Raw genomic sequence first — 27,956 nt, forward strand, 5'->3', positions numbered from 1 at the left:
TTGTACAGTTAATGAAAACTTATTTAAACTATTAATTTGACAATATTATATATCTTTGAAGAAACTGTGTCATTAAAAAAACGTGACTTTCTTTTAATGTAAGGTCACATCTACTTAAAGACAAACTTTATTAAAATTTATTTTGTTTCCCACTTTGATGTTCCAGTATTATTAAGCAGCATTAAGTTTGTCTCTCCTATTTATACTCTACGGATTCAAGCTGTGAAAACAATTATTGATGTGTGTAGTCGACTATCTACATCATACCCCCTTGATTACTGTTTCGTGCATCGTGCTACCCTTTTTTCCGTACTTGGTGGCAATACCTACCTACTTTGGACTTCAATTTCATGATTTTTAGTACAAGAATGGTGAAAAAGACATGGTTGGTTAATAGTTTGTTCACCAATGAGTTTGCATAAATTTTTTGGTATTAAACCAACTATATGTAATGAGAATATCTTAATCACCTTGAAAACCTTACCCCTATAGCTACTTCGTGGGGTTTGGGGAAGGTAGGGTGTATGCAGACCTGACCTCTACTTTCGTAGAGGCGGAGAGTCTGTTTCCGAAAGACTCAGCACAACTGCAAAAAAATGGTACATGGAGACAACACCCTTTGGCTTCTTCTCAAGTACACAAGCATCAGTTTCCTTCAGAAATTTCTTATTATTCAGGAGAAATCCAAATAGTACTATACTGCATTGAACATGTAAGAATCAAGATGCATTGTGTCAACAGACTACCTTTTTCCAATTATGCAAAATCACCACACAGAAACAAAGACGAGCGATTAACACTATACAAGGCAAGATGTGAAATGTCTAAATGCAGAAAGGAGCCATATTTCAAAGAGTATAAGATCAACATGATATCACTTGTTTCACAGATATTCGTCCCCATAAAACAATTTTGAGTGTACATATACTGAGAAGAACTATAAATTCACAAGTTCAAGCCAAATCAAGAATCCTTAATTGACAGATTTCAGAAGTATAAAGCAACATCCACATTTCATCTTGCTAGAGCATTTTAAACAAATAATTAGAAGTGTCAAAGGATTAAATCAGTTAAAACAAAGCAAATCAGAGTATGATACTGACTCTAACCTCCAACGAGCACGTTCCCTCCATTCAGCTGTGCAACGAGCCTTTATGTAGCTTCACTCACGTCTTAGCCGGTAAGTAGGAGTTGTTCCGTTGACAGTTGAAGTAACTAAACAAGAGCTAAGTCATGTTTCTAAAGCATTTGTCATTCGATTAATACATCTCAAAGAAAACATAATACAGATTCAAAACCAAAGAAGGGTATCATACATATAAAATCAAAGGCGATAAAAAATAGAGTACACGGGAAAATATTGCTTAGTTTTCCATGACATATGCAAAACAAGGAACCTGCTAAGCGATTAGCAGCAGCAGCAGCACATTGAAATCTACTAGAATTTGAACAAATTCAGTTCTTCTGCAAGTTTTAGCTAAATATCAAAAAACAAGAAACAGTAACAAGGGGCAAAATGAAAAGCATATATAGATCAGTATAGAATCAGTCCTCAATAGCAAAGAGAGCTGTTCATCTGCACTCAACGCCAACTTCAGCAGCTCGCCTAGGCTTGTTTTTCCTTCTACTCCCGTTTTGTCTAAATCCAACCGACTTTATTAACTCATTAGAGTTAGTTTTGTTCCCAACACCATTTTCCCCTTTCGTCGAATCTACTTCCTTGACTTGTGAAGTTCTCTTCCTCTTCTTTCCATTCACAACACCTTGGTTCTTGACATCTTTATTAATGACAGAACCTTTTGTATTCTCACTGTCATCTCCTTCTTCTTTTACTTTCATTGCTTCTTCTTCTTCTTCTTCTTCCCCTATTTCATCCTTTGATGGCTTCAGTGGTCTTCCCCTTCTCCTGATTGGTATCTTCTCTTCTTCACCACTTCCGAGATCCTCACGGACAGATTGCTTCTTTCCCTTTCCTCTTCCTCTACCCATTGTACAAAGCTCGAAATTCTGCTGGTGACAACTTCAATAAATCCAAATCTCAGAAGCCTTAAACCAGTATGTGACACTCCAAAAAATTGAAAAAAAATCCTGTAAATTATATGAAAACAGCAGATTAGAGTTAGATAACGATAAAAATGTTATCTTTGATTGATGTTTATCCTCAGAACTTAAACTGATATCAAATAAAAACTTAAGAACTTTTCTTCACAAACAAACAAAACTATGTCTCCAACTTGACCATAGTTCATACCAGGACAAGAAATACAGATAACGATTCAAACGAAACACGAATCCATCATAAATTATACAAATACTAGAGCTTAAACAAACTAAATCCAGTGGGCTTTAGAAGATTCAGGACAAAAATATGCAACAACAAAAAAGATTTAGTTCAAAACACAACTTCCCCATATCCAACATTTATCTGAAAACAATAAACACAGATACTTCCAGCCATATCTATAAAAATCAAATCAAGAACATCAACAACACAAAACAGAAACAGACAGTAGCTTTTTACATTCAAACTCAAACAGGATGACAAAAAATCTAATGTAACTTTTCAGTACAACAGAACACAAAATATAACCTCAACCATATCCATAAGAACCAAATCAAGAACATCAAGATAAAAACATACAGTACCTTTTTAACCATACAAACTCAAACAGGATGACAAAAAATTTAAAAAATGAAACTTTTCAGTACAATAAATCAATAAAGATTCAATCTTTTTCAAAACCCCACAAAGAATCTATCATCAAACATTAGTTTAATGATTTTTTTTGAAATTAAAAGCAAGAGAAACATACCCAAAAAAATCAAACTTTTCAAGAATCATCCACCATTTTGCATCTTTAAGCAAAACCCCATTTCTTCAAATCTCATAAAACCAATCCAAACAAAAGAAAATCTCAAGACTCTGATGGGTTGAAAAGTGATGGAAGTATAGAAGCTAAATATTTATTTTTACAAGTGATGAATTTTTTTAATTTTTTTTTTTGACAAGAATGAAAAATATAGAAAGAAAACAGATCAAAATGAAAACTTTAACATGTGATTGAAGTTTTGAGAAATATGAATCTTTGCCATTAGAGAGTTGAGAGGTGTGATAATAAGCTAAAGGCAGAGAGGCAAAGCCAAAGAAGACTACACAAATGAAAAAAGAGAAATAGTAGAAGTAGTAGAAGAAGAAAATGTTGAAGAGATAATTTATTTATCTCAATGGGCTATTTTTGGCAAAATTAGGGTAAAAAAATAATAATAATATATATATATATATATATATATATATATATATATATATATATATATATATATATAAATGTTGAAGAGATAATTTATATATCTCAATGGGCTATTTTTGACAAAAATTAGGGTAAAAAATTAAAAATAAATAAATAATTATATACATATATGTGTGTGTGTGAAAAAAAAGAAAAGTGGAGTGGGAGAATTGAGAGTTCATTGAAAAAGAAAAGAAGAAAAAACATATTTTAAATAGGAATAGATTGAATTTATAGGGGGTGAATTGAAGTTTATAAGTTTTGATAAGGACTTTAAATTAATATTATAATAATTAAGGGGTTTACAATTGAATATATATAAATATTTAATGAATTATATACGTATATGAATAAAAATTAATGAGTTTATGTAAATTTTTAATCACCTTAATAATCGTCCAGAGTTATTATATATGAATTTCTCTGGTGATGTTTTATCAATATCCTCTATTCTTGTGACTTTTAGTGAATTTCTTGATACATAAACTAAATTAATATAGATTGATTAATTATTGTATATAATATTTGTTTAAGAAAAAATAACTTATAATATATGTGGGATTTTTTGATATGAATTTGAATTTAATAAGAGTTTAATATGGACAAGTATACATGAGTGAGAAATAAAAGAATTCATAATATGTGTCATATCATGAAAAATATGTAACAAAATACGATTAAGAAGAAAGTATTTTCAAGGAAAATAATAATTTTTAAACTTATTAATTTTATTTTTATTTGTATAAATCATCATGAAATTAGAGAGTACTTTTGTCTTTAAATATTAGCAATAAATAGTCTTTACATATTTGAATCCTTTTTAGAACCCAATTAGTATGTAGTAATGTATGTACAATGGCTAAATTATTAAATTCGATATGGAAATGACTAAAATGCCCTTCTCTTTGTTGGGCTGTCTGCTTCACACATGTTCATGGGTCCCACATGTTGAGTTGGTTACTGCTAAGCTTGATGACTTGGTCCTGTCAAAAGGCAAATACTTGAGTAGGTTGGTTGATATGGGCCTATTACTAAGCCCAATTTACTAAATGGGCCTATCAATAGGCCCAACAATAAATTGCGGTTAAATTTGCTTCAGTTTACACTTGATCCAACTCGTTGATCCGAGATAATAGGGGTGTGAATGCTTTGGTAAATAACAAACTACCACCCGAATAATCTACTCAACCAAATGTTGTATTCAGATCGGGATAACCTAGACTACAACAAGTATGTTGTCTTGAGATTAGTGAGTGAGCAATCTGTAATCATTCACACCTCATGAGTTTGATCAAGGTCAAGTTTACGCTTGACCTAACTCGTTGATCCGCGATAACAAGGGTGTGCTTACTTTGGTTAATATTGAACCACCACCAAAATAGTCAACCTTGCATTATTCGACCCAATGTTGTAGTCAGGTCGAGCAACCTAGACTACAACAAGGGTGTTGTCTAGAGGTGAAAGAGCAGTCTGTAATCCTTCACCCCATGAGTCAATTGAATACTTGGGACCTTAAATGAATCATTTCATTTTTCATTACATTTTTACCTATGTAGCCAACATAATCAATTGACATATACTAAGTTTGATAATAAACAACCTAATTTTTCAGGATAACTTCATACTGTATTTTACATTTGTTACAAGTTGCTTGACCAAGCTAATTATCAGAGTCTTGTACAACCAGAATTTCTACACCAGGAGATGAAATGTTTGAATTCCGCGTCCCCAACAGAGTCATGTTTGTCTTTCGTTGTTGATCAAGTATCATCTTTAACTTCTTTGCTTGTTCTTCGATCCTCATTTGTAACGTTCGTTGTGTCTATATTGTTACATGAAGAGAACATGATTCAGAACTTATTTTGTTATAACAAAGTACAAATGACATACCTCTAGTTGCTCATGAAGACACCTCTGTACTTCTAGTTGCATTTTCAGTGCTTCCTTGATTTCTCTTCCACTGTAAACAAGTTGGACATCAATTAAAGTGATCGACGAATAGTAGAGTTAACTTCCTCCGTTTCAACTTGATTGTCTGGTTTTGACTTGACGCGGAGTTTAAGAAGAAAGAAAAAAGAGTACTTTTGGATTTTGTGTGTCTTAAACTACACATAGGAACAATGTATGATAACGTCTTTTAATCTTGTGGTCTAGAACATGTTACGTGAAAAGTTGAAACTAAAACTGAGGGAGTAGTAAATAGTGTACGTTTTGCTCTCGATATCTGTCATAGCATCTGAGCTGTTTCTCTTTTCGGATTTCCCTACAGATTCTGGATGCTTTGCATTCCGATATTTCTGAAAAAAATGCAAACAGTTATACAAGGAGAACATTACATATTAGTGAAACCAACTTATTTGTTTAAGGATTACCTGCAAATGGCTTTTAACATGATCAAGAGTTAAGCAATCAGAGTCCATCAGATTGAGTATTTGCTTCGGCGTAGCCTCTGAAAGACGAATGTAATGACAGTCAACAGCAAAAACGATCGATTCTGTAGAGAGATAGAGTTTAGAATTCACTTACTGTCAGCTCCTCCAAGGCGATTTACACACTCAAGAAATCGATCGTGGAGATCTTCATTCCATCTGATTCTTGTCTTACTAGGCTTATGGAATACTCCAGAAGATGCAGAGTTGTGAAAAGTAAGTGAAGGACTCGCGGGTTGTTGCCTCGTATTTGCCAATTGAGAGCAACACAAATCATGAGATAGCTGTGGGACAAATATAAGAAGACTCAGAATAGTACGCAGTCAGACATCTCTGTAACAATCATGTTTTTCACGCGAACCAATCTTTCATATTATGTTATGACAAACTGAGTGTGATTGTTGCCTCGTATTTGCATATGGAGAGCAACACAAATCAAGAGAGTTTTGTGGTACAAAAATACGAGAATTCATAATGGTATACAGTCAGACATTTCTATAACAGTCATTCTCTATAACAACATTTCACTATAAAAAAAACCAAGTTTCTGTGGAACCAATCTTATTATAGGTTCTTAATAACAACATTTTGCTTTAGAAGCCAAAAATATATCAGAAGAAAACAACGTTGTTATAGAGAGATTTGACTAAATATTGAGATAGTACTCACACAATAATCTTGATTTCCATGAAAAGGCAACGAAGGATGCCTTCGATATGAAGTATCGAATTCTCCCAGCAACTCATTTTTCAGATGCAGCAGACTCTCTTTCTCTGCTTCTGATACATCAGAAAACGGACTAGTTGAGAATTCTGTCCTGATGAATGACGGCATAGAAATCTCGTGTCGAAAATCTGGCTCAGCTTGTACTAATGGATCTTTCAAGATACCATTTTTACATTGTTGAGGATCAAATGATGACATTTGAACATCACAATTCTTGATCAATTCTGAAGTATCATATTGATTATCATATTGTGTCAACCCGAGGCAACGTTCTGTAGCGAAAAACGCGGAAGAAGGGGAACCAATACAGTTGATTATGCTACTTGAAGATGAACTAGCAATAGGCAAACAAGTTCCCATATATGACGGATACTGTATTTCTTGATCAACTAAGTTCTGAGCTGAATTTTTCGAAACTTCAATGCTATAATCACTCGAAAAGTACTCATTCCCCTGAGTAATAATAAACCTCTGGATACTCATTATGATCAAGAAACAAATGTGGATTTGCTTGAACTTTTCAAGATTTCAAAGGAGTATTTCAATTGAAATTTTCGTGTCTCAATGAATCCGATAAGGTTAACAAGAGACGCGGAGTCAAGAAAACGAGTATGAATATTCAGTAAACTCAAAATGCAGCAGTATTATATTTCAGATTGACAGCTCCTGAATACACATTTTTCAAATTTTTATACATCTAGAAGTCTTTAGAAACAAGATATACAATATGTCAACGACACGAAAAATGCCAGCTTTATTGATTATTCTATACTGTATAATACTGACAGGGACTAATAAACAATCTCTTTGACAAAACCAAAGCCAGAACATTATAATTTAGTAATAGAAGAAAACAAATGCCAACTTGGTAAACCATAGGTGAAATGTTACTTCAAGCATTCCACAAGTCGAACCTGTGACCTATATATCAAGCATCAGTTGTTGATTCCACAACTCGAACCTATGACCTATACATCAAGCATCAGTTGTTGATTCCACAGTTCGAACCTATGACCTATACATCAAGAATCAGTTGTTGATTCCATAGTATGTGGCCTATAGATCAAGCATCAGTTACTTGTTGATTCCACAACTCGAACTTGTGACCTATACATCAAGAATCATTGTTGATTCCTCAGCTCGAACCTGTGATCGATAGGTCAAGCATCAGTTGCTTGTTGAATCTACAGCTCGAACCTGTGACCTATAGATCACACATAGATAACGTTATCGTTGGTCCAATGCTTCTAGAGGCCTAAAATGACATTTGTTGTACTAATAAACAAATTAAAAATGGGAATCTTGAATGAGCTAGACTATGTTTCAAAACTCATTTTATATTTCATCTTTCATGTACTTGTTTTTATAGAAAATAAGATCTAGTTTGATTCTCCAATCATATTCCTATTTTTATTGTTTATTTTTCTATCATTAGAAACATTCCCACCTCAATATTCCTTCTTCATATTATATTTTGTGTCAGTTATTTTCAGCAAGCACGATAATTAAAATGCATCGGAGAAAATATGTGAATTATTATAGGTCTACATCAAGCATATATATGCAAAAGTCATATACCATGTATTTGGTACAAAACAAATTGAGCCTAAAATTAGTTTGAATCTCTTTGTAAAAATCAGCATGTGGAGGTGACAGCAGATTCTTTCACAAAGCTTTTGACATTATTGAATATTCAAATATTTGTTTTTTTTTAACAAAATCCAATCAGAATTATTATAATATAAGTAATATATTTTATCAAGTAGAGCTTGGTTTTAACCTAGAGCACATATTTATTTGATTTCTTATCAGTATTATTATAATTATGCTAGCGTTATCTTATTCTTCAATTTATTTTTTTACACTAGTTACCTTTAATATATTTTATGTCAGTGTCATTTTATCTTCAATATTTTCATCATAATTTTTTTTTACTATAGACTTTTAAGAAACTTTTGTAAACGCCTTTTCTTAAGCCAAGTGTCTATTTGAAACTCCTTCTGTCCCTAAAGTTACGTAACGATATGGATATAAAATTTAAAATTTGCATACACTATATCGCTTTGAAATATCACCTATGAGACTATACTAGATGTGTTATCGTTGTTATATATAAACGATTTATAAAATTTTGAGGATAATTCTTTAATGAAGGTCAATAGGAAATGGTCTAATGTGTGCTTGTGGCCTCCAACTTTATAAATATAAAAATAAATTGTTTAAGATTATAAAAATGGAAATATTAAAGTCAAAATATGATTTACACCTATAAAATTTTTGTCAAATTCCATAAATTATACTCACCAAAAAGGTTTGTATATGTGTGTGCACAAAATAATTTTTGAAACATATAAGATAAAATAATATTCATTCTGAATGCGCACTTTGAATTGTAGGTTTTATCTTTTGACGTAAAATGTAAATAAGAAAAAAAACAATCAAATATGTTGTATATGTACAATATATACTTCTTTTTGCCTTCTAAATTGTTGAAAGGACAATTAAAGTATAAAATATTCAAGTCGTTGGCCAATTTGTATGTACTTAAAAAGTCATGTCAAAGCATGCAATTTTATGATATATTCATTTTTTTTAAAGCTTTGATTATAAGAAAATTATTTTATTTGGTGTATAATTAGATTTTCAACAGATCTTGTCATTTTCGACAATATGTATTAATTCAATTATAAATGACGTTTTCCACAGTAAAATTTATAAATTCTTATCCAAGATTAATAATGCCTCAAAACGATTATGTGACCTTCTCGAATCGGATAAAACTTTTATAACATTAAAATCACACGTCTAAAGTTATCTCAAAATGATTAAATTTATAAAATTTTCATATACAAAAAATATGATTTAAATAGTGATTTTAAAATATCGACCGGAAGTACAATTTTGGGTTGACCAGCTTTGTACATATTGACTAGACCCATTGATTAATGTCCATAACTGATAATCCAACTCAATTGATTAATTGGATATACATATTGGGCCTCATTAACGGGCTCCGTTATTCTATGCTTCTCCACTTAAATATCAAGTTTTTAAGATATCTTAGAAATTGTTACTTTTAGTTTAGCCTAACCATAGCATAATTAATAACTAAGAAATCCACGAGGGTCAGTGCTACGATTCAAAGAATAACCCTTTACGTAGTCAGAGTTTGAACTCATAATATGCGTATGGGTCAGACCCATATCATTGTTTAACTCGTTTTCGATCAGGTCATATTCATCCAGACCCGTCTAATGGTCTGTAGTATGATTCATATTTCAATGAATAGCCCTTTACCTTACCAGAGTTTGAACTCATGATACGCATATGAGTTAGATCTATATCATTGTTTAATTCCATTTTTTATTGACTCATATATAACTCGATCGACTCGAGGGTCTGTGCTGCAATTCAAGTTTCAACGAATCCTTTTACCTAACTAGAGTTTGAACTCATGATATACTTATGAGTCAGATATCATTGTTTAACTCCTTTTCGATCGACTCCTATTCGACTCGATCTGCTCGTTTTCTACTAGTTCTTTGACCTACACTTATGCACTCACAAAACTAAAACCCACGAGACGGGGCAAATAAACTAACCATTAGGGCAACACCCGGAATTGATGAAACAATAAAATGGGCATGCCCCGATCTACCTTACCTAGACATCACATATTGTGCTTTAACCATCGGAGCAAAACCACAAACTACCACTGTAATCTCACAAGTAAAGTCGAGGAGGATGGTGTGTACGCAACTTATGATAAATGAAATTATAATAATTCAACAAGTTGTCAAAAAACACCAATTTAACTTATAAACATAGATTTTAAACCATAACTTTCCCTCCATATATTAAACTATAAAGATCTTAATAAAACAAGATGTTTTCTATTATATTACTTCACCTTAAACCCCTCAAAAACCCTTTAAACAAATATCAAAATTACAGTTTAATTCGATCACCATAAACAACAACATAATTCGATCGAAATAAGAACGATTCTGAAATAATCGAAACCTTCAAGTACGAAGCAATGTCGACTAGTTTAAGCCTTCTTCGAGTCCTCGTTGACATTGACATCCCCCTCCTTTGATTTCCCATTGCTCCTACGATCACCGGAATATTTAGCCTTGGTGTTGTTCTCTGCATCTCTGTTACTCCGGCTATTGAATTCATTCGTCGGAAAGTTGAACTTTTTCGAAGCGATTTCAGATCTTAAATCATTCAAAGCATTTCTCAACAATCCATTTTCAGCTTGTATGGTCTCCAGCTGCTGCTTCACATCCAAACAAGCTTGTGTCAAATCAGCATTTCTGGGCAAATTGTTAGCTTTCTTCGGATCATCACTCGATAAATGTTCGATACCGATCTTATTCATCACCAACAATGGACAATGACGGAACGAAATGGCGGCCGGCGACGGGAAGTTGGTGTTACCCAGGATAGCTGTATCCGGATCCTCCACTGCAGGAACTTTAGGAAACCTGAGGCCCCATCGGAAGTTCACCACAGCCCGGTTTCTCACCGGGAACGAAGTCCGGGCACTAACCACCGCGCCGGAGAACAAGTTTTCCACAGCTCCGACTACGGCAGATTCCTCCGGGAAAACCCCGACTTTGCTGCCGAGAAACGCTGCTTTCTCTTGGAAATAATCCGTTTTCATCACCGGAGTCTCGAAATTGTTTTGAATCGGATCAATCCCATTTGGTTTCGAGGTCAAACTCTTCGTAAGAGCCGAAGAGGAGTGCGACTTCTTCACACAAAAATCCCCAAATTGAGGTTTGAAATGAATGAAGAAGCTAGGGTTTTGATTCCCAACCAAATTGAACTCAGCACTCATGGTAAACGGACTGGATACCGGAGACCCAAAATGCCCAATCCCAGTTTTGAACACAAAACTAAACGGATTGAACGAATCATTCGGCCGATAAGCAACTTTGAACGAAGGCCCAGAATCAAACAAAGTTCCTAGACTCAACGATAACTCCTTCGATTCGCCGGCAACGATTCCTGATTGAAACGGAAAGTTCAACACACTCAGAGGAACTTTAGCTCTGATTAATGGCTTTTGTTCATCACGAAACTTGATTGAAGCTTTCATGTTTGTTTCTGTTTGAAAAAGACCCAATTCAGTAAAATGGATTAAGAACAAAACCCAATTCTCCGATTTGGATTTGGATGAGTGATGAACTGAGAAAGTTAGGGTTTATATAGCTGGATCTTGAAGAAGAAAGAGGGTTTAAGGGCTGCAATGGAGCGGAGATTCAGCTGAACTGAGCTGGCAGTGGTGAATGGGTTTTTTGGTGTATTTGGGGAGTCTATTTACTAAATTACCCCTAATCAAATCATCATTAAATATTTCTAATTAATTTAAGGAAAAGTATATAATTGGACATAATTCATAAATTCAATCTATAGATATAAATAATTACCTATTATATTATGTACTATCAGATTTAGAGTCAGATATATCGAGATATTAGGTTCGTAAAATAAATTTTTTGATATTTAAATTATTTTTTTAATATAAATTTTAAAAAAAAATACTACAATCAAATTATAAGTTATCTCATAATTCTATCCTGATCAAAGAGTCCTTAAAATTAGTCTCAAATTAATTATACCTTTCTTTCGTATCAAAGAGTCCTTAAAAATTCTAAATTCACTTTTCAATTTGTGTTTATTATTGTCAACATATTTTATTTTATTGGAAATTTATTGTATGAAATAACTAGTCATGTTTAAACAGAAGGACAAAAAATGTTGTTGATGGCTTTTTAGGAATTTAACAAATATATGATAATTTGGATTGATATAAGTAGGATTTTAGAGGGAAATGTCATGTTTTGTATTTTTGAAATTCAAATTTTGTATTTGTTACAACTAAGGAAATTCGTGGCCACCTATCTGTAACTGATTGAAATTCAAATTTAAATTATTCCAATCATTTATATTTTGACTTCTTATTATAAGTTTTTTAATTAATTTATTAATACTGAAGTTATGTTTTGAAACAAATTTCCAGAATTTTAAATTCGATTTGAAGTTCACATTAAATTTTTGAAATATCTTTATCATTTAAATTACGTTTTCATGCTGTGGTTATTTTAAATTCACACGAGAAATTAAACCTGTTTAATGAAAATTTATACATCTTTTAAGGAAAAATTGCATGTTTTTGCATGTATATTCAACCATCTTGGACATGATTTTTTATCTTTATCTTTATTTTATTAAACTTCTTACTCTGTCATACCTATGAATATTATTTATACAAATTAATTTGTCATGATTAATTATATATTCAAGTAAGAAAATGCATAATTTAACTATTGTAATTCAGACAAGTGTATGTGTTTACTGGATTGGTATGAGATATCAACATTCAAACTGGTTAAACACAAACACAAACTCTTTAAGTCGTCTTTAAATTTCATTTTGACACTCTAATTCAAATTTATTTCATTTTAACCCTCTATTTCTATTTCTCACACGAGTTGAATTATCAAGTTCTTTACACCCTATTTCGAAGTAGTCTTCAATTTTTGTCCATGTTGCTCATGTAATGAAAACATATGTGCCAATATGCCCTTATATGTGATCGATTTTTTCTCAGTATAAGTTTGAGAAAACTCTTGCCTCGTTTTGTAATTATAAAAAAAATATAGTCTGACATAAGTTGTGTAGTATCTAGTTCACTCGACATAAACTTGTATTTTTTGAATCTTAAATTGAACTTTATCTCAAATAACATAAAAACATTTGTGCAAATTATCCAAAATGGGCACAAAATCTAATTGAACTTGTACTTACTAATGGGCCTATTACTTATTATGGGCTATTAACCAACAAATAAGCCCAAAAAAGGAAAAAAAAAGCCCTAAAAGAGTAAAGTCCAATAACTCACGTGCTTACGTAAACTCTCACATCACAGCACGTGACTTTCCCTTATTTAAGATTTCGCTCAAAAAAAAAAAATTCAGAAAATCCCGCGCGGATTCCAAATTCCCACTCTTAACTAAATTTAAATCCAAATTTTCAAATCCGGAAAAACTAATATACACTCACTCCGCCCCCCTTTCTTCACCCAAAAAAAAACCCTAGTTCTGGCCCAGCGATTTTGCTTCTAGGTCTTGATTTTTGTTGTTTTAAGTAGATTTTTGTTAGTGATTTCTGGTTTTGTTGATCTGTGAGGTAAATTTGAAGCTATGGATTACAGAAAAAGGACTAGAAATGATGTTGGCGCTAATGTTAATGGCGGTGTGAAGAAATATAAGCCAGGTAATAATTAAGCTGTTTATATATGGTTATAATTATTTTTTTAATGTATTTATAGTAGATGTTGATTGTGTGTTAAATTTGTTATGTTTTTAGAGAATGGATGAAAATCTTTACTCTGCGACTTTATTACTAGTGTTTAGTTCTTCGGTGATGTTTCTTGTGTTAGTTTTAGGGTGTTTTATTTGCTGTGTTATGAGCGGAGTGTGGATTATGCAGTGTTCATTTGAATTTCTATTGGTATTATGAAATCAGTAGACTTAATTGTATTTATGTGGTTTAGAACCCTAAGTTCTCAGGTTCAAAACTTAGTGAAGACAAAAGTTACATGATATAGGTTGTTGGTGGGAGGTGATAGGAATTAGTTGATTTAGGCGAAAGGTTGCCTAGGCACCATGATTATCTGAAAAAATTAATAGGATTTACTCTATAGGGGAAAAGAGAAATCAAATTTTTGTTTTATGAGGTGAAAATCCTCTTGCTTTGTTGAATATATAAGAGAGGATGAGTAGAATTTATTAGAGCATTTCTTTTGCACTTCTGTGTACTCAGAAAGATGGAAGAGTGGAATTTGAAGTTTATCTCGTTTGTGCCAAAGTAACAGATCAATGAATGTTCTGTTATGGAATAAGAGATTTAAGCACTGTAATATCATGTGCATAGGAGATGTGTAGATGGAACAATTAGTATGTATGAGATGTTTACGGAGGTTGGCATAAGGAGAGAGAAAAGTAGGCATGTTAACATCGTTTCAGCTGAACTCAACAAATCTTAAATATGTGGAGAATCATCAACAAAAATTACACACTTGGATGTTTCTGCCATTTCTGTTATGGGTTCAAATGTAATATTGTAGCGTTGACCCCATCAAAATTAAAATTTGGATCCGTTTATGCACATCTTACTTATGATGGAAACATTAATATACTGATTTTCTTGATGCAATATAGTTACCATTTTATCTCTGATGAGATGGACTTGAGTAGATTTGGTGAACCTCTTACAAAATAGTTTCATACTTCCTGGAGTTTCTACTTCTACCATATTAAGTTGTTTGTGCTGGAAATAAGAAATATGATCTGTCTAATTTTCGTCTAGAATAAATGTAAAAAGAAAGATTTCTAACTGGTATAATAATTAATTCGGTTCAACAGAAGTGGACTCAATATCAGGTGGTGTAGGAAGCAAATCAAAGCCATGCACGAAGTTCTTCAGGTTCAAATCCTTGTCTACTTAATGAACTTTAATTTAGTATGGAATTTAAGTTATGTCAAGTGCAACATTTACAATTGCTAATATTTTTGTTGTGACACAAGCTGAACAAATGTAGATTTATGATGGTCAGCTCGTGAGGCTGTTAAATGGTTAAAATGCTGTTGATGTTTAATGATTATGCAATTGTTTGTGAACATGTTTCTGTAGATTAATATTTCCAGCTACAATGCACTTTGGGGAAATGAAAAATGATTTCTAATATACCAACAGTCTTCTTAAATCTCTACCTTATTTGTACTGTAATGGCGTGTGCGTTCCAGTTATACATTTGAAAACAGGTATGCATTAGATGGATTATGTCTATAATGATGATAAAAGTTATCTCTTATGGCCTAATAGGGATAGTTGTTAACATTTTAATGACTATCACAGTTGATATACTTCTTCTGATACTCAGTCTTGTAGTGAAGTTAATCTTGAAAACCAGTTTAGTGTGTCCTCCAGTAAGTGAATTATTGGTAAAAAATGTAAGATGCAAAATAGTACTCACTGGCACCTGTGAGGTCCAATTCTGCTTCTTTTGTTTGATGTGCTTCTTCAGTGTACCCTGTTTTCTTTTGTAGTTCTGGGATTAGCTTTCTTCAATAAATTTTGCCGTCACTTTGGTGCTTGGGTTTATGTGATACCGTATTTTCATCTGATTAAAAATCTGATTAGGTTTTATTTGTTGGTTACTTAGTTGTTCAGTTGACAAGCCAAAATTATTTAAATGATTAATGGAAGTTGAGTTTGGCACTTTAACCAGGTGCAATTACTGTGTCTGAAGGACAGTTCCTTTTATGGATGCTGTGCCTGTGATTTGTTTCTTGATTTTTGTATTCTGAAACAATGTTCCTTCTTTTTTGCATTTTTAGCTGTTAGTATCTTCTGGTTCTTTTATGCATAATCCAGACATTCATTCTCATGAATATTTCTCATCCCCATTGTGCTGAATGGGCAAAAAGATGGGATTCTGTTGGACAGAAATGCTGGTCTTTCTTTTGATAATGATCATATTTATTCTTAATTGTTCTGTGTTGGTAAGAAAACAACGACAAGAACAACAATACTCACATGTCATCCTGGAAGTGGATATCTTATTTTGTTTATTACATAGTGTTGAGCAAAGTGAAGAGGTTCTCTTCCTGTTCCTGAAAGTTGGAACCAAGGATTCTGGACTCTAAACACCCACTGTCTTTGCTTGTATATATTGTTTTCCTGGAATCATAATTGTCAGGCCTGTTCACTTTTCCCTTGCTGTGCAATGCATTTTTGCGTTGTGTTTGGGAAAGTATTGCAAATGAAATATCATAATCCAATTGTATGGAACTCTTAACTGCGTTCATGTGCTGTGCCTGCATTTGCCCATTCTGTCTAATCGTGATGGGAAATCTTTGTTTTGGAATGGTTTGAAGTTTATGTTTTATTTTTTGTCTTGCAGCACTGCTGGATGCCCCTTTGGTGAGAGCTGTCATTTCCTTCATTACGTCCCTGGTGGCTATAGTGCAGCGACCCAGATGATGAAATTGACACCAGCTCCATCTTTGAGAAATGCTGCAGCACCGCCTTATTCCAATGGAAATGCTCCTTCTTTGAAAACCAAACTTTGCAACAGATTCAGCACGGCGGAGGGATGCAAATTTGGAGACAAATGCAATTATGCTCATGGGGAGTGGGAACTTGGAAAGCCTACCATTCCTTCACAAGAGGATCCACGTGCAATGGGGTTTGGATCTATGCCAGGTCGTTTTGGTGGTGGGCGGGTGGAATCTGCTGCTAGTTTTGGTACATCAGCCACTGCAAAGATCAGTGTAGATGCTTCCCTGGCTGGAGCCATCATTGGGAAGGGTGGAGTGAATTCTAAACAGATTTGTAGGCAGACAGGAGCCAAGCTGGCAATCCGTGATCATGAAACAGATGCAAATCTCCGAAACATTGAGTTAGAGGGCACGTTTGAACAAATTTCCCAGGCGAGTGCCATGGTTAGGGAGTTGATCAACAGCCTTGGTCCTGTAGGTGGCGGTGGAAGAACACATGGAAATTCTGGTGGCGCGGCTCCTCCAATGAACAACCTCAAGACAAAGTTGTGTGAGAATTTTGCTAAAGGATCTTGCACTTTTGGAGACAGGTGCCACTTTGCTCATGGTGCTGCTGAATTGCGGAAAACAGGAGAGTGACTGTAATAGTCCACTTCAATTTTTGTAGTACCTAGCTCTTTAGAACGCCCAGTTGTGTGTCCCATTGTATGATTCTTCTAAATTTTGGGCTCAGGTTATGAAATGCAACTTCATTGAGCTTTATTTTAGTATTCAGGCAGGGTTTTTGACATTATATAAAATTAGAAATTGTAGCTGCAGTAATGAATGTTTGTCTTAGAAGTTTATTTTCTCTGATTCCCTTTGATCTCTGAGCTGTGCCTGTTTGAATATGTTAACTCCTGTTAAGAAAGGCAAAGAATTGGTGTAATGAGGTGCCTCTTAATTTTAAATTTTCTAATGGACTCTGCAAATGCATGAAGAAAATAGATCTTTTCTAATGGCTATTGGGCCTTACTATGTTGGGATGGATTTTTACAAATTCCAATTTTAATATTTATCAAATATAACTTTTTTGAACCCCACATTCTTGCTATCAAAATACTTCACCCCCTTAGTTCACACTTGTTTGGCAAGTAATGTCCTAAGATTATTGTTAATTTAAATAATTAAGAAATAATTTTTTTAAAAAAATTTTTTGTCTTAATAATTACTCCATTTTGTTGAATTGAAAAGTTATGTAGATTTTTGATATTCTTGCTATATTAGGGTTATATTAATCAAAATATACCATGTATTAAATTTTCTTTGCGGGGAATGCATGACCTTACACTGATAAACAATTGTGGACAGAGGTCGGAGAGTGTAATTCTCAAGCTAATTTCACGAACATTAAATGGAATGTCCATTTTTAGTCCCTTAAATGAAGAAAAATGTCAATAACATGTATAGAGATGTTATTTTCGATAGACCATAGCTTAAAAAAAAAAACATCAATGCAAAGAAGCAATGAATAGAAAAGAAATCATGACAAAATATTATCAAAAACATTTTGAAAAAATAAACAATACTGAATTACGACAAAACAACATTATAATCAAAATACAAAAAATAATATTAATATAAATCAAAATACAAGAAGTTAAAGAGATAAGCTGGCAAGTCAAAGATACATAATGAATTTTTTCAAGGAGTGTGAACTATTTTTACCACTACAAAAAAAATAAGAACCTATTAATCGTCTATTCTAATTCTTATCCAATAGGGCCATTAGAGTGGGAGAAAAAAGGTATGAATAATAATATTCCAGGTAAGCAACAATCGTGCACCCCAACGGCCGGTCATGAATGACACGTCACGAAAATATGGTCCCCACATTAAAAAAACATTATCACCTTTCGAGATTCAAATAAGTTTATCGACAATCTCTCCATTCTAATTTACATGACATGTCTCTGATTACGACATTCAAACAAGTTCATCTTTCACCATTAATTTTTCACATATCTTTTAAATATTTTGAATTACAATTATTGTTAACTTGTAGTATCTGTTACGTAGTCTACAAATACATAGATTTTTATTTCAAAACAATATTGAAGTTCCTTATGAAAATTATCGGTCAAAATTTAAACTATTAAACACTCGAAAAATAAAAAATATCACGTAAATTAAGACGCTTCCGCATGGGGAACCCTAACTGACTTGCCACGTGGAGTCTTACAAAACAACATGCGTGTGGGCCGGCACACGAGCCTCGCATTTTCCTAATGGATCCAACATGACGTTACCCAAGATTTTCATGGGCCCCAACATGGGCCCAATAAAAAGATACCCTTATATATTGCACGTGTAGATCCAACCATTATTATTATTTTTTCAATTACGGATTTTTAACTTTATGGATTCTGAACTTTATAATAACGATTACAAGTGATAATAGTATAATCGAGTTAATATTTATATATATTTAATGAATTTTATTAGCATAAATATATTATTTGAATTTTTTTTTAACTAAGGTTCATTTGAACGTACATATAATTGGAAGTGGTGAATGAAGCAATCTCGATCGATTAAAGAAGCATGTCGGGTTAAATAACTTTAGAAGAAGTCTCTCATAAAGACAACATAGCTTTTGTTTGTTTCACTTTTATAATACCCTATTTCTAGTGAAAAGTAACTTTCATCGGTCGTGGTGTCGGAGACTGGGAGTGCTGTAATTTAATCAGAGGTCTAGGATTCGACCTATGGATATGGCGAAAATTCTGTTGAGAGTATCACTCCGAAATGGATCCTGCACTGTGCAATTCAAATTTAATCGAAGCTTCAATATGAATTCCGAGCACCGAATGAAAAAAAAAATCATTTTTGAAAAGGATTGTCAAGTGTTTTTTTTCAAAGAACAAAAAGATCCTTTTATTTCATCTTTCCAATAATAAATCCAAACATCATATAAAGTTCATTTCTCAACTTTTCAAAAGAAACAATTTTATCCACGAAGGATTTGACTGTTTCCAATTAAGTACGTACATAACTCCCCTTCGTTTCAATTTACGTAATATTGTTTAACTGAATGATTAAACCAACGCTATTATACTAAAAACGCATTTGTATAATTTATAAATCACGTGTTCAAATTTGTCACTAAAGGTAAATTAAGAATATTTAATTTTTTTAAAAAAAAATTACATATTATACTTTTTAAAAAAAATTAATAAAAGAAAATACTGATGCATAATATATAATAGGAGGAGTATATATATATTAAATAATTGGAGATTATGATAGTTACATTAGAAATTATTATGATATTAGTTAATTAGTGATTATTAATTTTTAACAATGCAACCGGCACTATGGAATTGATCACAAAATGGCAAACACACACAAAAAATATATTAAGTAATTGATTAGTTTTTTATTTATATAAAATGGTGAGTTGTAATAGTAAGTATTATAGCCTATAGTGAAGCTCAGATTATAATTATAATTATAATATGATTATACTTATTAGTATACAAATCACCATTTTTAAAAGATAATGTCATTTTCCAACTTTAAAGGATACTTCGTATATTATTTTATATATCTTTAATTTAAGATAAAGAGATTTAAATATTTTGTTTATTTTTTTATAATTTGTGTCAATTCAAAATTAGATAAACAGATCGCAGATAGCTGAAAGTAATTATTTTATATTTGCACTTTGGAATATTTGTATTAGGTTATTGAAAACATGTTGAGCAATCAGCAGTAGTGATATATTTTAGTATCTTTGGGTTTAAATTATATTATATGAAAATAAAATAAAATAGACATATATTGTTGTACTAAGATATTTGGAGATTATGTGTGAATCTGAGAAATTGGATATGTACTTAAAAAAAAGTGCCACTCTATAATTATTGCAGGCCATGACCACTTTTATTTTCTTGTTACAAAATTATGAGAATATTTGTGTTATTTAGTGATTGGAATTACCTACTTATACATTTTCTATAATATAATAAATAATATATATATATATATATATATATATATATATATATATATATATATATATATATATATATATATATATATATATTACTATTGTTTTATACTTTCATTCTAAATATGCGCTTCTTCTTGGTGTTCGTGGAGGGTTAGTCATGGTCACTTTTTGTTATTATTGTTATAGATTACTATCCTCTTGAGTTATTCAGATCGGATCGATTTAATAATGGTGTATGATATTTTTTCACTGATTCTCGAATTTCTGACAGAGAGGTGTCGTTGATGTGCCTTTTGATGAAAAAGTTACAAATTTTGATAATTTAATAGATGTGTGTTGATATTCTAGCTTTTAAGATGACATTTTTTCGAATGTATTTAAAATGACATAATATATGAGAATCGTTAATTTGTAAATGTAATTACTAAAGTAAAAATTATCCAATGAATGAATGTAATTATGTTAAACTTTGTGATATGGATTAAGCATTAATGCTTCTATCTGTTTGTATAAAAACTACTGAAAAAATTAAACCAAAGTTTAAACTCACCTAATCTTAACTGCTTTTATTTATAAATTATATAATATGATTTAAAAAGTCAATTTCCCCAAATTTGGGAGAAAAACAAATTGTTTTTTTTAATACTACATGCATGTGCCAACTACCAATTAGTGGTGGAAGCCATTTCTTGATATTTCAACAAGTTAGCCACTATGTTTTTAATACTAATCATACAAAAAATCACATTAATTATAGACATCATATGATAAAATTATATGATTTTAATCAATGAATAGGGTCATTCTTGTAATTCTAAAGTAATGATTTCTCCTTGATATAGACATTTTTTTAAAACATATAATATATGATCATGGGATTGTGAACCACCAAAGGTTGTGATTATGATTTATGAAATTATGTGATACGTATTTTTTCATCCTAAATTACACAAGTCACGTTTGAATTCTGAATATAAAGTCATTATTAGTCAGGTATATTTTTACTCCAAAATTCAATGTGAATGATGTGATTTTTTTACGTGAATCCAAATTAGTCTTCCTAAAGCAGGTATATCAGACATCGATAAAAAAAAAATAATTGTCGTAAAATAATAAACACTCGTTTACCCTTAACTAAATGTTTCATGTTTAATCATCTTTCATATAAAATATTTTACCTAGTTCATCAAACCCTAACGTGAAATACCGAATATCGAATAAAGAAATCATAAGGGGACCATTGAGTTCAATTATTTATTGACTCTCTCTACCTTTGTACTATGTTCATCCAATCCTTGCCTCAAACGTACAATCTTTATTTTTTTCTTCTTAAATTTTCTCTATTGTCCAACAAATTTAACATTAAAAAAATATTAATAATAATAAAAAAATCCTCTATTTTTTTTTTAAAAAAATAAATTAATTCTCCTATATATATATATATATATAACTTCCTTCTATCTCAATCATATTCTATATCTCATTTTCTCCACAAAACTTAACACTAAAAAAAATGATGTACAACATAACACAAAAACAAAACCAAATTTCAAGAACAAGTGCATCAACACCTTTGAACAAAAATTCACAAAATATATCGAAATTAAAGCCAAAAATTCGAATAATTCATATATTTGCACCTGAGATTATCAAAACGGACGTAGCAAATTTTCGAGAACTTGTTCAAAGACTCACAGGTAAGCCATCAGAGACGAAGAAAAGATCAAGAATTAGTAGTACAAAAAAATTAATTCCAAAAAAATTGGAATTAATTAATTGTAATAATTATCCATCAGAGTTAATTATGAGAGAAAAAATTAAAGGTGAAGAACAAGAAGATATATGGAGAAATGCTAATTATGGTGATGGATTTTTGGGTGGATTTCAAGAATTTGATGGTTTTATGCAAGATTTTAATCAAATTCCATTACTCCCTGTGGATGCTAATAATCATCATTTGGATGGTTATGGAGAATCTCCACTAGCTATTCAAATAAGTGATACGTAAATTGCGATATGATTTGTGAGACAGTTCGATTTTCTAGACCTATGATTTATAGCTTGAGAGATTTGATTTATTGGTGTTAGGCTAATGAGTAGTATTACTTTGTTTAGTTTTTTTGTTGTTGTTGAGTTTAACTTAATTAATTAGTCTTATTGGTTAATCCAATTCTTGATCATTATTCCTGATCTTCTTTTCTGGCTAATTAAATCATGTTGAAGTATCTTCAATTATGTTAAGATTAAGTGCATATACTCACTACATTTCAATCTTATATTTGAAAAAAAGAAATATAATGTTTGGATTTAGATATGATTAATATTATACTTTTCATTTTATTTTTAATATAAGTCGAGAGCTTATCGAAAACAGTTTCTCTACTTGTGTCTTCATAAGATAGGAGTAAGACTTCGTATATATCTGGATCATCTTTTTTTTATTGCTTTTGAATAAATATGTTTTCATTTTCTTTTATGTTGTTGTGTTATATGTTTCACTTATAATCACCACTAGTTTGTTTTGTTTCTTCCATGTGGACCTTTCTTGAAGTATATAATATGAAATATAATATAAAGTTTCATCTTACATTAACAAGTATTTGCAAATTGCAATTTGGCAAACCATCAAAATAAACATTAGAAAGTGATATTACTTTTATTATAAGTTTCAAACATTTCTTTTCTTATGTAATACTCTATCCGATTTATTTAATGCGTGTTAATTTAACTAGACACAAAATTTAAGAAAGTAAAAAAAAAAAATTAAAATTTTATCGTCTTAGATTATGATTGTTTGGATTCTGATAGCTCTATCGTAATTAAGTTTCACTTAGTGATAAAATAATAATTAATATTTAATAATCACAACGCAAACGGCAAATAGAATTTCATCGAATACCTTAATTATAAACTGATAAACAAAACAAAACAAAAAAAAGAAAAGAATCAATTGAGTTTTACTTTTTGTTTGTTTATTTATGATTGACGAAAGCTGAGATTATGTTACGTGGTTGAAATTCGAGTAAAAACTTAACTACAAAGGCTTGTTAGACGTGAGTTTTTATAGGAGGTTGTTTTCAGAGTTTGAATCTGTGATCTTCCGATTTAGGATAATTTTATTTGTTTTATTGCAAGTTGGAATATTAATATTTACGTTATTGATACCAGAGTCTTACAAGAAATTTACTTATAAGGGTGTTGTTTGATTTTAAACCTTGTTTTAGTTTATATTATCCAAACAATAAAGTGTTTAATTGGGTTTAATGATCAAGTTGACATCAATAATGTATACTAATTCAGTGAACAACTGAGGATCAGTATTGATATATACTAATACAGTCAAACGTCACTATAACAACTTTTTCACTATAACAAGTTAACAGCCAAGTTTTTCTCAGAATCGATATTTTATTTCTCTATAACAACAACCATCTTTATAACATCGCGTTCACTGCTCATTATCTTGAAATTCAATCTATACAATACTTGGTGAAAAAGATGTAATAACAACATTATGTAGATGTTAAATACAGCAGCTGAGGGTGATGAGAGAAATGACCAGGTTTTTTCGTTCTCAGCTCTCATAATCCGATAATGGTTCAGGATCAAGGACCGGATCCAACCTTGTTAGGATCTCGGGTTCTCCAGCAGTGTTCCTTGCTATCTGTTTTCAAACATGAAACAACCAACACCAGAACTTTTCGGTTCAATGCATTAGCATATCATTTTGGTATACTCGACATATCTTTAGTTTAAGATCACAAGATTCAAATGTTTGGTTTTACTTTCTTAAACTTCGTGTGTGGTCAAAAGTAGACAGACAGATTGAAACGGAGGGACTAGGGAGTATTGATTTTGCAAGACTAATGATTGTGGCTCTGTTTTTGGGATTTATAAAAGGATTGCTGCATTTTCCACTAATAGAAGTTAGAAATAATAAAAAAGGACTTACCAGTATCTCTTCATCAAGGTAGGAAATTATAATAAGTCTTTGAAACGCTTCGCCTGTAGAAAGTAGTACTAACTATTAGATATGACTAGAATAGAAGCATAAATATAAATTTAGGAAAGTTAAGCGTGTCAAATTTGATTGGAAATGCAGCTAGCTGAAAGGGAATGAGCTACCAGGAAGAGAAATGCAGTTAACAGGTTATGAAGAACTCAAAATTCGAGATGAAAATGGGACAGACTAAGCGAGATGAGGTGGTAAGGCTGAAAAGATAATGGCTCAGACTTTGTCCTTAGTTCATAGCAAAGATTAAATCCTAAAGATATGTTAAATGCTTACCAAGAGGAATTTTCAAGCCACGGGACACAGTGTTTCTGATGGGAACAGGAAGTTGTTGGAGAGTGTTAACAGCTTGATCCAAAGCACCCTTTAGTTGCTCAGGCACGATATCCTCGTCTACCTTTGGAGTTTCAAATATCCCTTCAACATATTCCTCTTTCATCCGAAAAGCTCCCTCAACAGAAAACTTGCTGGAGAGAACAAACTTATTTTCGATCTGCATTCCACCATCATTGTATTTATTTCCTGCTAAATATACATGATCGGGGTGTATGCAACTATCTAATAATGATGAGAAAAACTAAATAAAAATGTACGACACAGCGCCTTGTGGCCTTGACAAGATTGAGCTGAGCTGGACTAACTTGCTTAGACCTAGCAGGATTAGCTATTTCTTCATAATTTTGTAATAGGGTCACACTTTGAGTGTCAGGCTAACTGAGCAGTGAGCATTAGCGTGTAGGTTCAGGGTTAGTGTGAATCAAACCATACTCAACCCAATTTAAATTTTTCAAACTATAAAAACATATTTAGTAAGGTAATACGTTCATATGCCCTAGCAGTAGTGCCGCAAAATAGTTAGGTGACTTGTTCTCATCTTCCTATCTATCCTTGGTGGCAGAGTTATCCGCTGCTAGTGAAGTGATGTAAGTGCTCAGTAGAATAGGTAAGCTACATGCAAACAGAACATGATACCACCAATTATAAAATATTAACTTCATAGACAAATAAAAGACAGCGGCAGTGGCAATAAATCCAACATGTGTTTGCCTGGATGCTCCCTATCAACCTTTTTCATGTTCTTCCTTTTATTTTCTGTCAAAAGGCTTTACAAGCAGATATGGCCTTCAGGATGAAGATATGGAATTACAGGATATGCAAATGAAAGTAATTTCAGAACCTAGTTTACCAGTTGTTACATCGGAATTTTTTATGCTGCTTCTTCGTTTCCTAACAGTAAGTCTAAGACATCAGTGTCAAGAGCATCAAATTTTTCTTATGCATTAGTACATTTTTCATTGTCCATCTCAGGAGGGCTAGCATGAGCTTACAACATCACAATTCACATCCATCAAATGTCTAGTACTACTTGAATTGGTCTTTACTCTTTCACTTGTTCCATCATTACTATTTGCTAGTTCCTAAACAATTCTCTTTGGTATTTCCATGGTGTTAGTTTACACGAAACACCGATTACCAATGATATATGAAGCAAAGGAAGGGAAAAACTAGAATTCATGCTAGCATCTGCTGGCACTCTCTTCCTTCCACCTTCTAATTAGTAAAGAGAATTTCTTTTTTCTATTTGACTATTGTATATGTTCTACATATGAAATATAATCACATAGATGAATTACCGTGTTCAATAGTTTCACATGAGCAATAGCAGTCCCATATCCATTTCTGATTAGCAGATCTAATTTTGATAAATTTGCCAATGTCGATGGAACTCTCCTGCAATAGCTCAACATTCGAACATTAAGTTCCGTAAAAGATAGCTAAATGCGCTATGTCTGAGTATTTTTCATTCCAATACTTAATAGTTAGTCTTTTAGCGCAAACTTGAGGTTCTGAAACTACGAATTCTCTAAACCTCATGATATTTAACACAAGTGGATGTAATCCAACAAAAACAAAAATAGATACTTGCCCAAATAAAAGTCTGGTAGCCAAGAACACCGGGTTTGCAGTTCCAAACCACTCGAAATTCCATAAACCTTCCAAAAAGGGAGACCTGGATAGCTGAAAATACAAGTAAATAACTTATCAAGAAGCTTGAACAATGAAATTGCTCAATCAGATTTTGAAAGCCTTACGTTGTGGGTCGTGGTGTCGGATTAAGCCTCTCAAGGGCAATGATCCTCTCGTTCACATCAATGCGCTGAGCATCTTTCGTCTTCCCAGTGATCACTGCCTCAAAACCTCCAGCATCTTTCAACTATTGCAGAATGAACAACACACACAAGTGCTTAAAGGACTTAACATTGATTTCATATTCTACTTCCTTTTGTCTCAAACATAGTTTAACTCGACACATAGCTTAGAATATCAATAGTGCGCTTGTATCAAACAATTCGTTTCTGTATCAACAAGAACCTAAATAGGATTATAAACTAAACTACTTTCTCAATGACTCAACACATCCACAGCCCATCAACTTGCTAATAAATTTCATTAAGATAATCGAATTATAACACTTAGATACTTCCGTCTCAAATTTTGAGAAAAAGCTTTTCTGTTCCCCGTATTCTCAAGCACCCATTACGTAAATAAGTCAAACACATAGTCCTTTAACTACCTACTTTCACTCAACAAGCGGAGCCACCTTATACTGAGTGGTGTCAAATCGTCCGAAAATTACACTGTTTAGCTAAAAGTCAAGTTTTTTAACATTATTAAAATGTAATTTACTTTTACACTATCGAATTTATGTAAATTATATATGTTTTAATACTATATGTTGAAACCCCCTTATTAGTTAAAGTACGATAACAATCTTATTAAAAATTTCTGACTCTGCAACTGAATAAATATCGAATTTTAAAATTTCTACAGCTAAATAGGCTAAATATTGAAACTTTTAAGAACCAAATTCATATTTTTAAGCTAGATGAAAGGGAAAAAAACCCAAAAAGGGAAATTGAGAAGGTACAGTAACTCACAGCAAGAAGTAGAGATTCTTTAGCTGAAAGTCTTTGAATTTCTTTAACAAAAGGAGAAGAAGGTCCTTCTGCCGGCGTCTGCTCAGTCATAGCTCTGCAAACCCTCAATTTCTTCCGTACATTTCGGTATTTTCCCGGGAAAATTGTGATAGGGAGCAGAAACGACGACGTATAAAGCGAACGCCGGCATGCAAACGGTGGTGCCAAGTTTTGAATTAACATCGCCATTGAAAAGGAACAGAAAAATCTCTTCAATTTTTCTGCTGTTAATTTTTAAAAAAACTGAAATTCTTCAGGGGTTCATCTGCACCACTCACCTCTAAATTTTTTTAATTTTTTTTATTTTATTAACCAAAATAAATAAATAGATGCAAATATTATTATTTTTTTTCCGTTTAATATATTATAAACAAGTTATTCTTCTAATTTTGAGATACTAATAATAGGATTCATCTATTATTAAAAATATATGAATAAATAATATTGACTTACC

General features: G+C 32.0%; 5 protein-coding genes across 6 annotated transcripts; 1 reads left to right on the forward strand and 4 right to left on the reverse strand.

Moving 5' to 3' along the window:
- Positions 1 to 1,290: 1,290 nt before the first annotated feature.
- On the reverse strand, positions 1,291 to 3,210 carry LOC101261472 (uncharacterized). Its single transcript, XM_004249232.4, has 2 exons — positions 2,814 to 3,210; positions 1,291 to 2,088 (listed from the first exon to the last, which is right to left on the reverse strand). Exon 2 carries the CDS (start codon positions 1,987 to 1,989, stop codon positions 1,573 to 1,575), a length of 417 nt encoding a protein of 138 aa, XP_004249280.1. The 5' UTR covers positions 1,990 to 2,088; positions 2,814 to 3,210; the 3' UTR covers positions 1,291 to 1,572.
- Positions 3,211 to 4,799: 1,589 nt separating this feature from the next.
- Positions 4,800 to 7,103, reverse strand: LOC101261766 (myb family transcription factor RLI1). Its single transcript, XM_004249233.5, has 6 exons — positions 6,386 to 7,103; positions 5,814 to 6,000; positions 5,660 to 5,736; positions 5,496 to 5,584; positions 5,178 to 5,247; positions 4,800 to 5,109 (listed from the first exon to the last, which is right to left on the reverse strand). Exons 1-6 carry the CDS (start codon positions 6,923 to 6,925, stop codon positions 4,948 to 4,950), a joined length of 1,125 nt encoding a protein of 374 aa, XP_004249281.1. The 5' UTR covers positions 6,926 to 7,103; the 3' UTR covers positions 4,800 to 4,947.
- Positions 7,104 to 10,271: 3,168 nt separating this feature from the next.
- On the reverse strand, positions 10,272 to 11,779 carry LOC101262064 (uncharacterized). Its single transcript, XM_004249234.5, has one exon. The coding sequence runs from the start codon at positions 11,547 to 11,549 to the stop codon at positions 10,494 to 10,496; it is 1,056 nt and encodes a 351-aa protein (XP_004249282.1). The 5' UTR covers positions 11,550 to 11,779; the 3' UTR covers positions 10,272 to 10,493.
- A 1,649-nt stretch (positions 11,780 to 13,428) lies between these two features.
- LOC101262368 (zinc finger CCCH domain-containing protein 14) lies at positions 13,429 to 17,373 on the forward strand. The gene is made up of 3 exons (XM_004249235.5): positions 13,429 to 13,729; positions 14,881 to 14,941; positions 16,422 to 17,373. The coding sequence occupies exons 1-3, from the start codon at positions 13,657 to 13,659 to the stop codon at positions 17,155 to 17,157; spliced, it is 870 nt and encodes a 289-aa protein (XP_004249283.1). The 5' UTR covers positions 13,429 to 13,656; the 3' UTR covers positions 17,158 to 17,373.
- A 6,527-nt stretch (positions 17,374 to 23,900) lies between these two features.
- LOC101262674 (probable plastid-lipid-associated protein 13, chloroplastic) lies at positions 23,901 to 27,836 on the reverse strand. 2 transcript variants are annotated; one of them, XM_004249236.5, is made up of 7 exons: positions 27,464 to 27,836; positions 26,618 to 26,739; positions 26,452 to 26,535; positions 26,159 to 26,255; positions 24,801 to 25,017; positions 24,465 to 24,517; positions 23,901 to 24,176 (listed from the first exon to the last, which is right to left on the reverse strand). In XM_004249236.5, exons 1-7 carry the CDS (start codon positions 27,689 to 27,691, stop codon positions 24,087 to 24,089), a joined length of 891 nt encoding a protein of 296 aa, XP_004249284.1. In that variant the 5' UTR covers positions 27,692 to 27,836; the 3' UTR covers positions 23,901 to 24,086. The 2 variants fall into 2 exon arrangements, with proteins under 2 accessions (XP_004249284.1, XP_069146406.1); XM_069290305.1 differs by having other exon boundaries at positions 23,901 to 24,209; positions 27,464 to 27,828.
- Positions 27,837 to 27,956: the final 120 nt, after the last annotated feature.

This window comes from Solanum lycopersicum, chromosome 10 (assembly GCF_036512215.1).
Source record: "Solanum lycopersicum chromosome 10, SLM_r2.1".
In the NCBI taxonomy this organism is placed as follows: domain Eukaryota; kingdom Viridiplantae; phylum Streptophyta; class Magnoliopsida; order Solanales; family Solanaceae; genus Solanum; species Solanum lycopersicum.

Bases quoted from the DNA above. Each gene is read 5' to 3' on its own strand.
- LOC101262674 (XM_004249236.5), bottom strand. From the start codon at position 27,691: ATGGCGATGTTAATTCAAAACTTGGCACCACCGTTTGCATGCCGGCGT. The intron at 26,256-26,451 runs GCAAGTATCTAT...GAGCTATTGCAG, and splicing joins GCTACCAGACTTTTATTTGG to GAGAGTTCCATCGACATTGG. The intron at 24,518-24,800 runs GTAAGCATTTAA...TACTTTCTACAG, and splicing joins TGGCTTGAAAATTCCTCTTG to GCGAAGCGTTTCAAAGACTT.
- LOC101262064 (XM_004249234.5), bottom strand. From the start codon at position 11,549: ATGAAAGCTTCAATCAAGTTTCGTGATGAACAAAAGCCATTAATCAGA.
- LOC101262368 (XM_004249235.5), top strand. From the start codon at position 13,657: ATGGATTACAGAAAAAGGACTAGAAATGATGTTGGCGCTAATGTTAAT. The intron at 13,730-14,880 runs GTAATAATTAAG...TCGGTTCAACAG, and splicing joins TGTGAAGAAATATAAGCCAG to AAGTGGACTCAATATCAGGT. The intron at 14,942-16,421 runs GTTCAAATCCTT...TTTGTCTTGCAG, and splicing joins CCATGCACGAAGTTCTTCAG to CACTGCTGGATGCCCCTTTG.
- LOC101261766 (XM_004249233.5), bottom strand. From the start codon at position 6,925: ATGAGTATCCAGAGGTTTATTATTACTCAGGGGAATGAGTACTTTTCG. The intron at 5,248-5,495 runs GTACACTATTTA...ACTTGTTTACAG, and splicing joins ACAGATATCGAGAGCAAAAC to TGGAAGAGAAATCAAGGAAG. The intron at 5,110-5,177 runs GTATGTCATTTG...GTAACAATATAG, and splicing joins GTCTTCATGAGCAACTAGAG to ACACAACGAACGTTACAAAT.
- LOC101261472 (XM_004249232.4), bottom strand. From the start codon at position 1,989: ATGGGTAGAGGAAGAGGAAAGGGAAAGAAGCAATCTGTCCGTGAGGAT.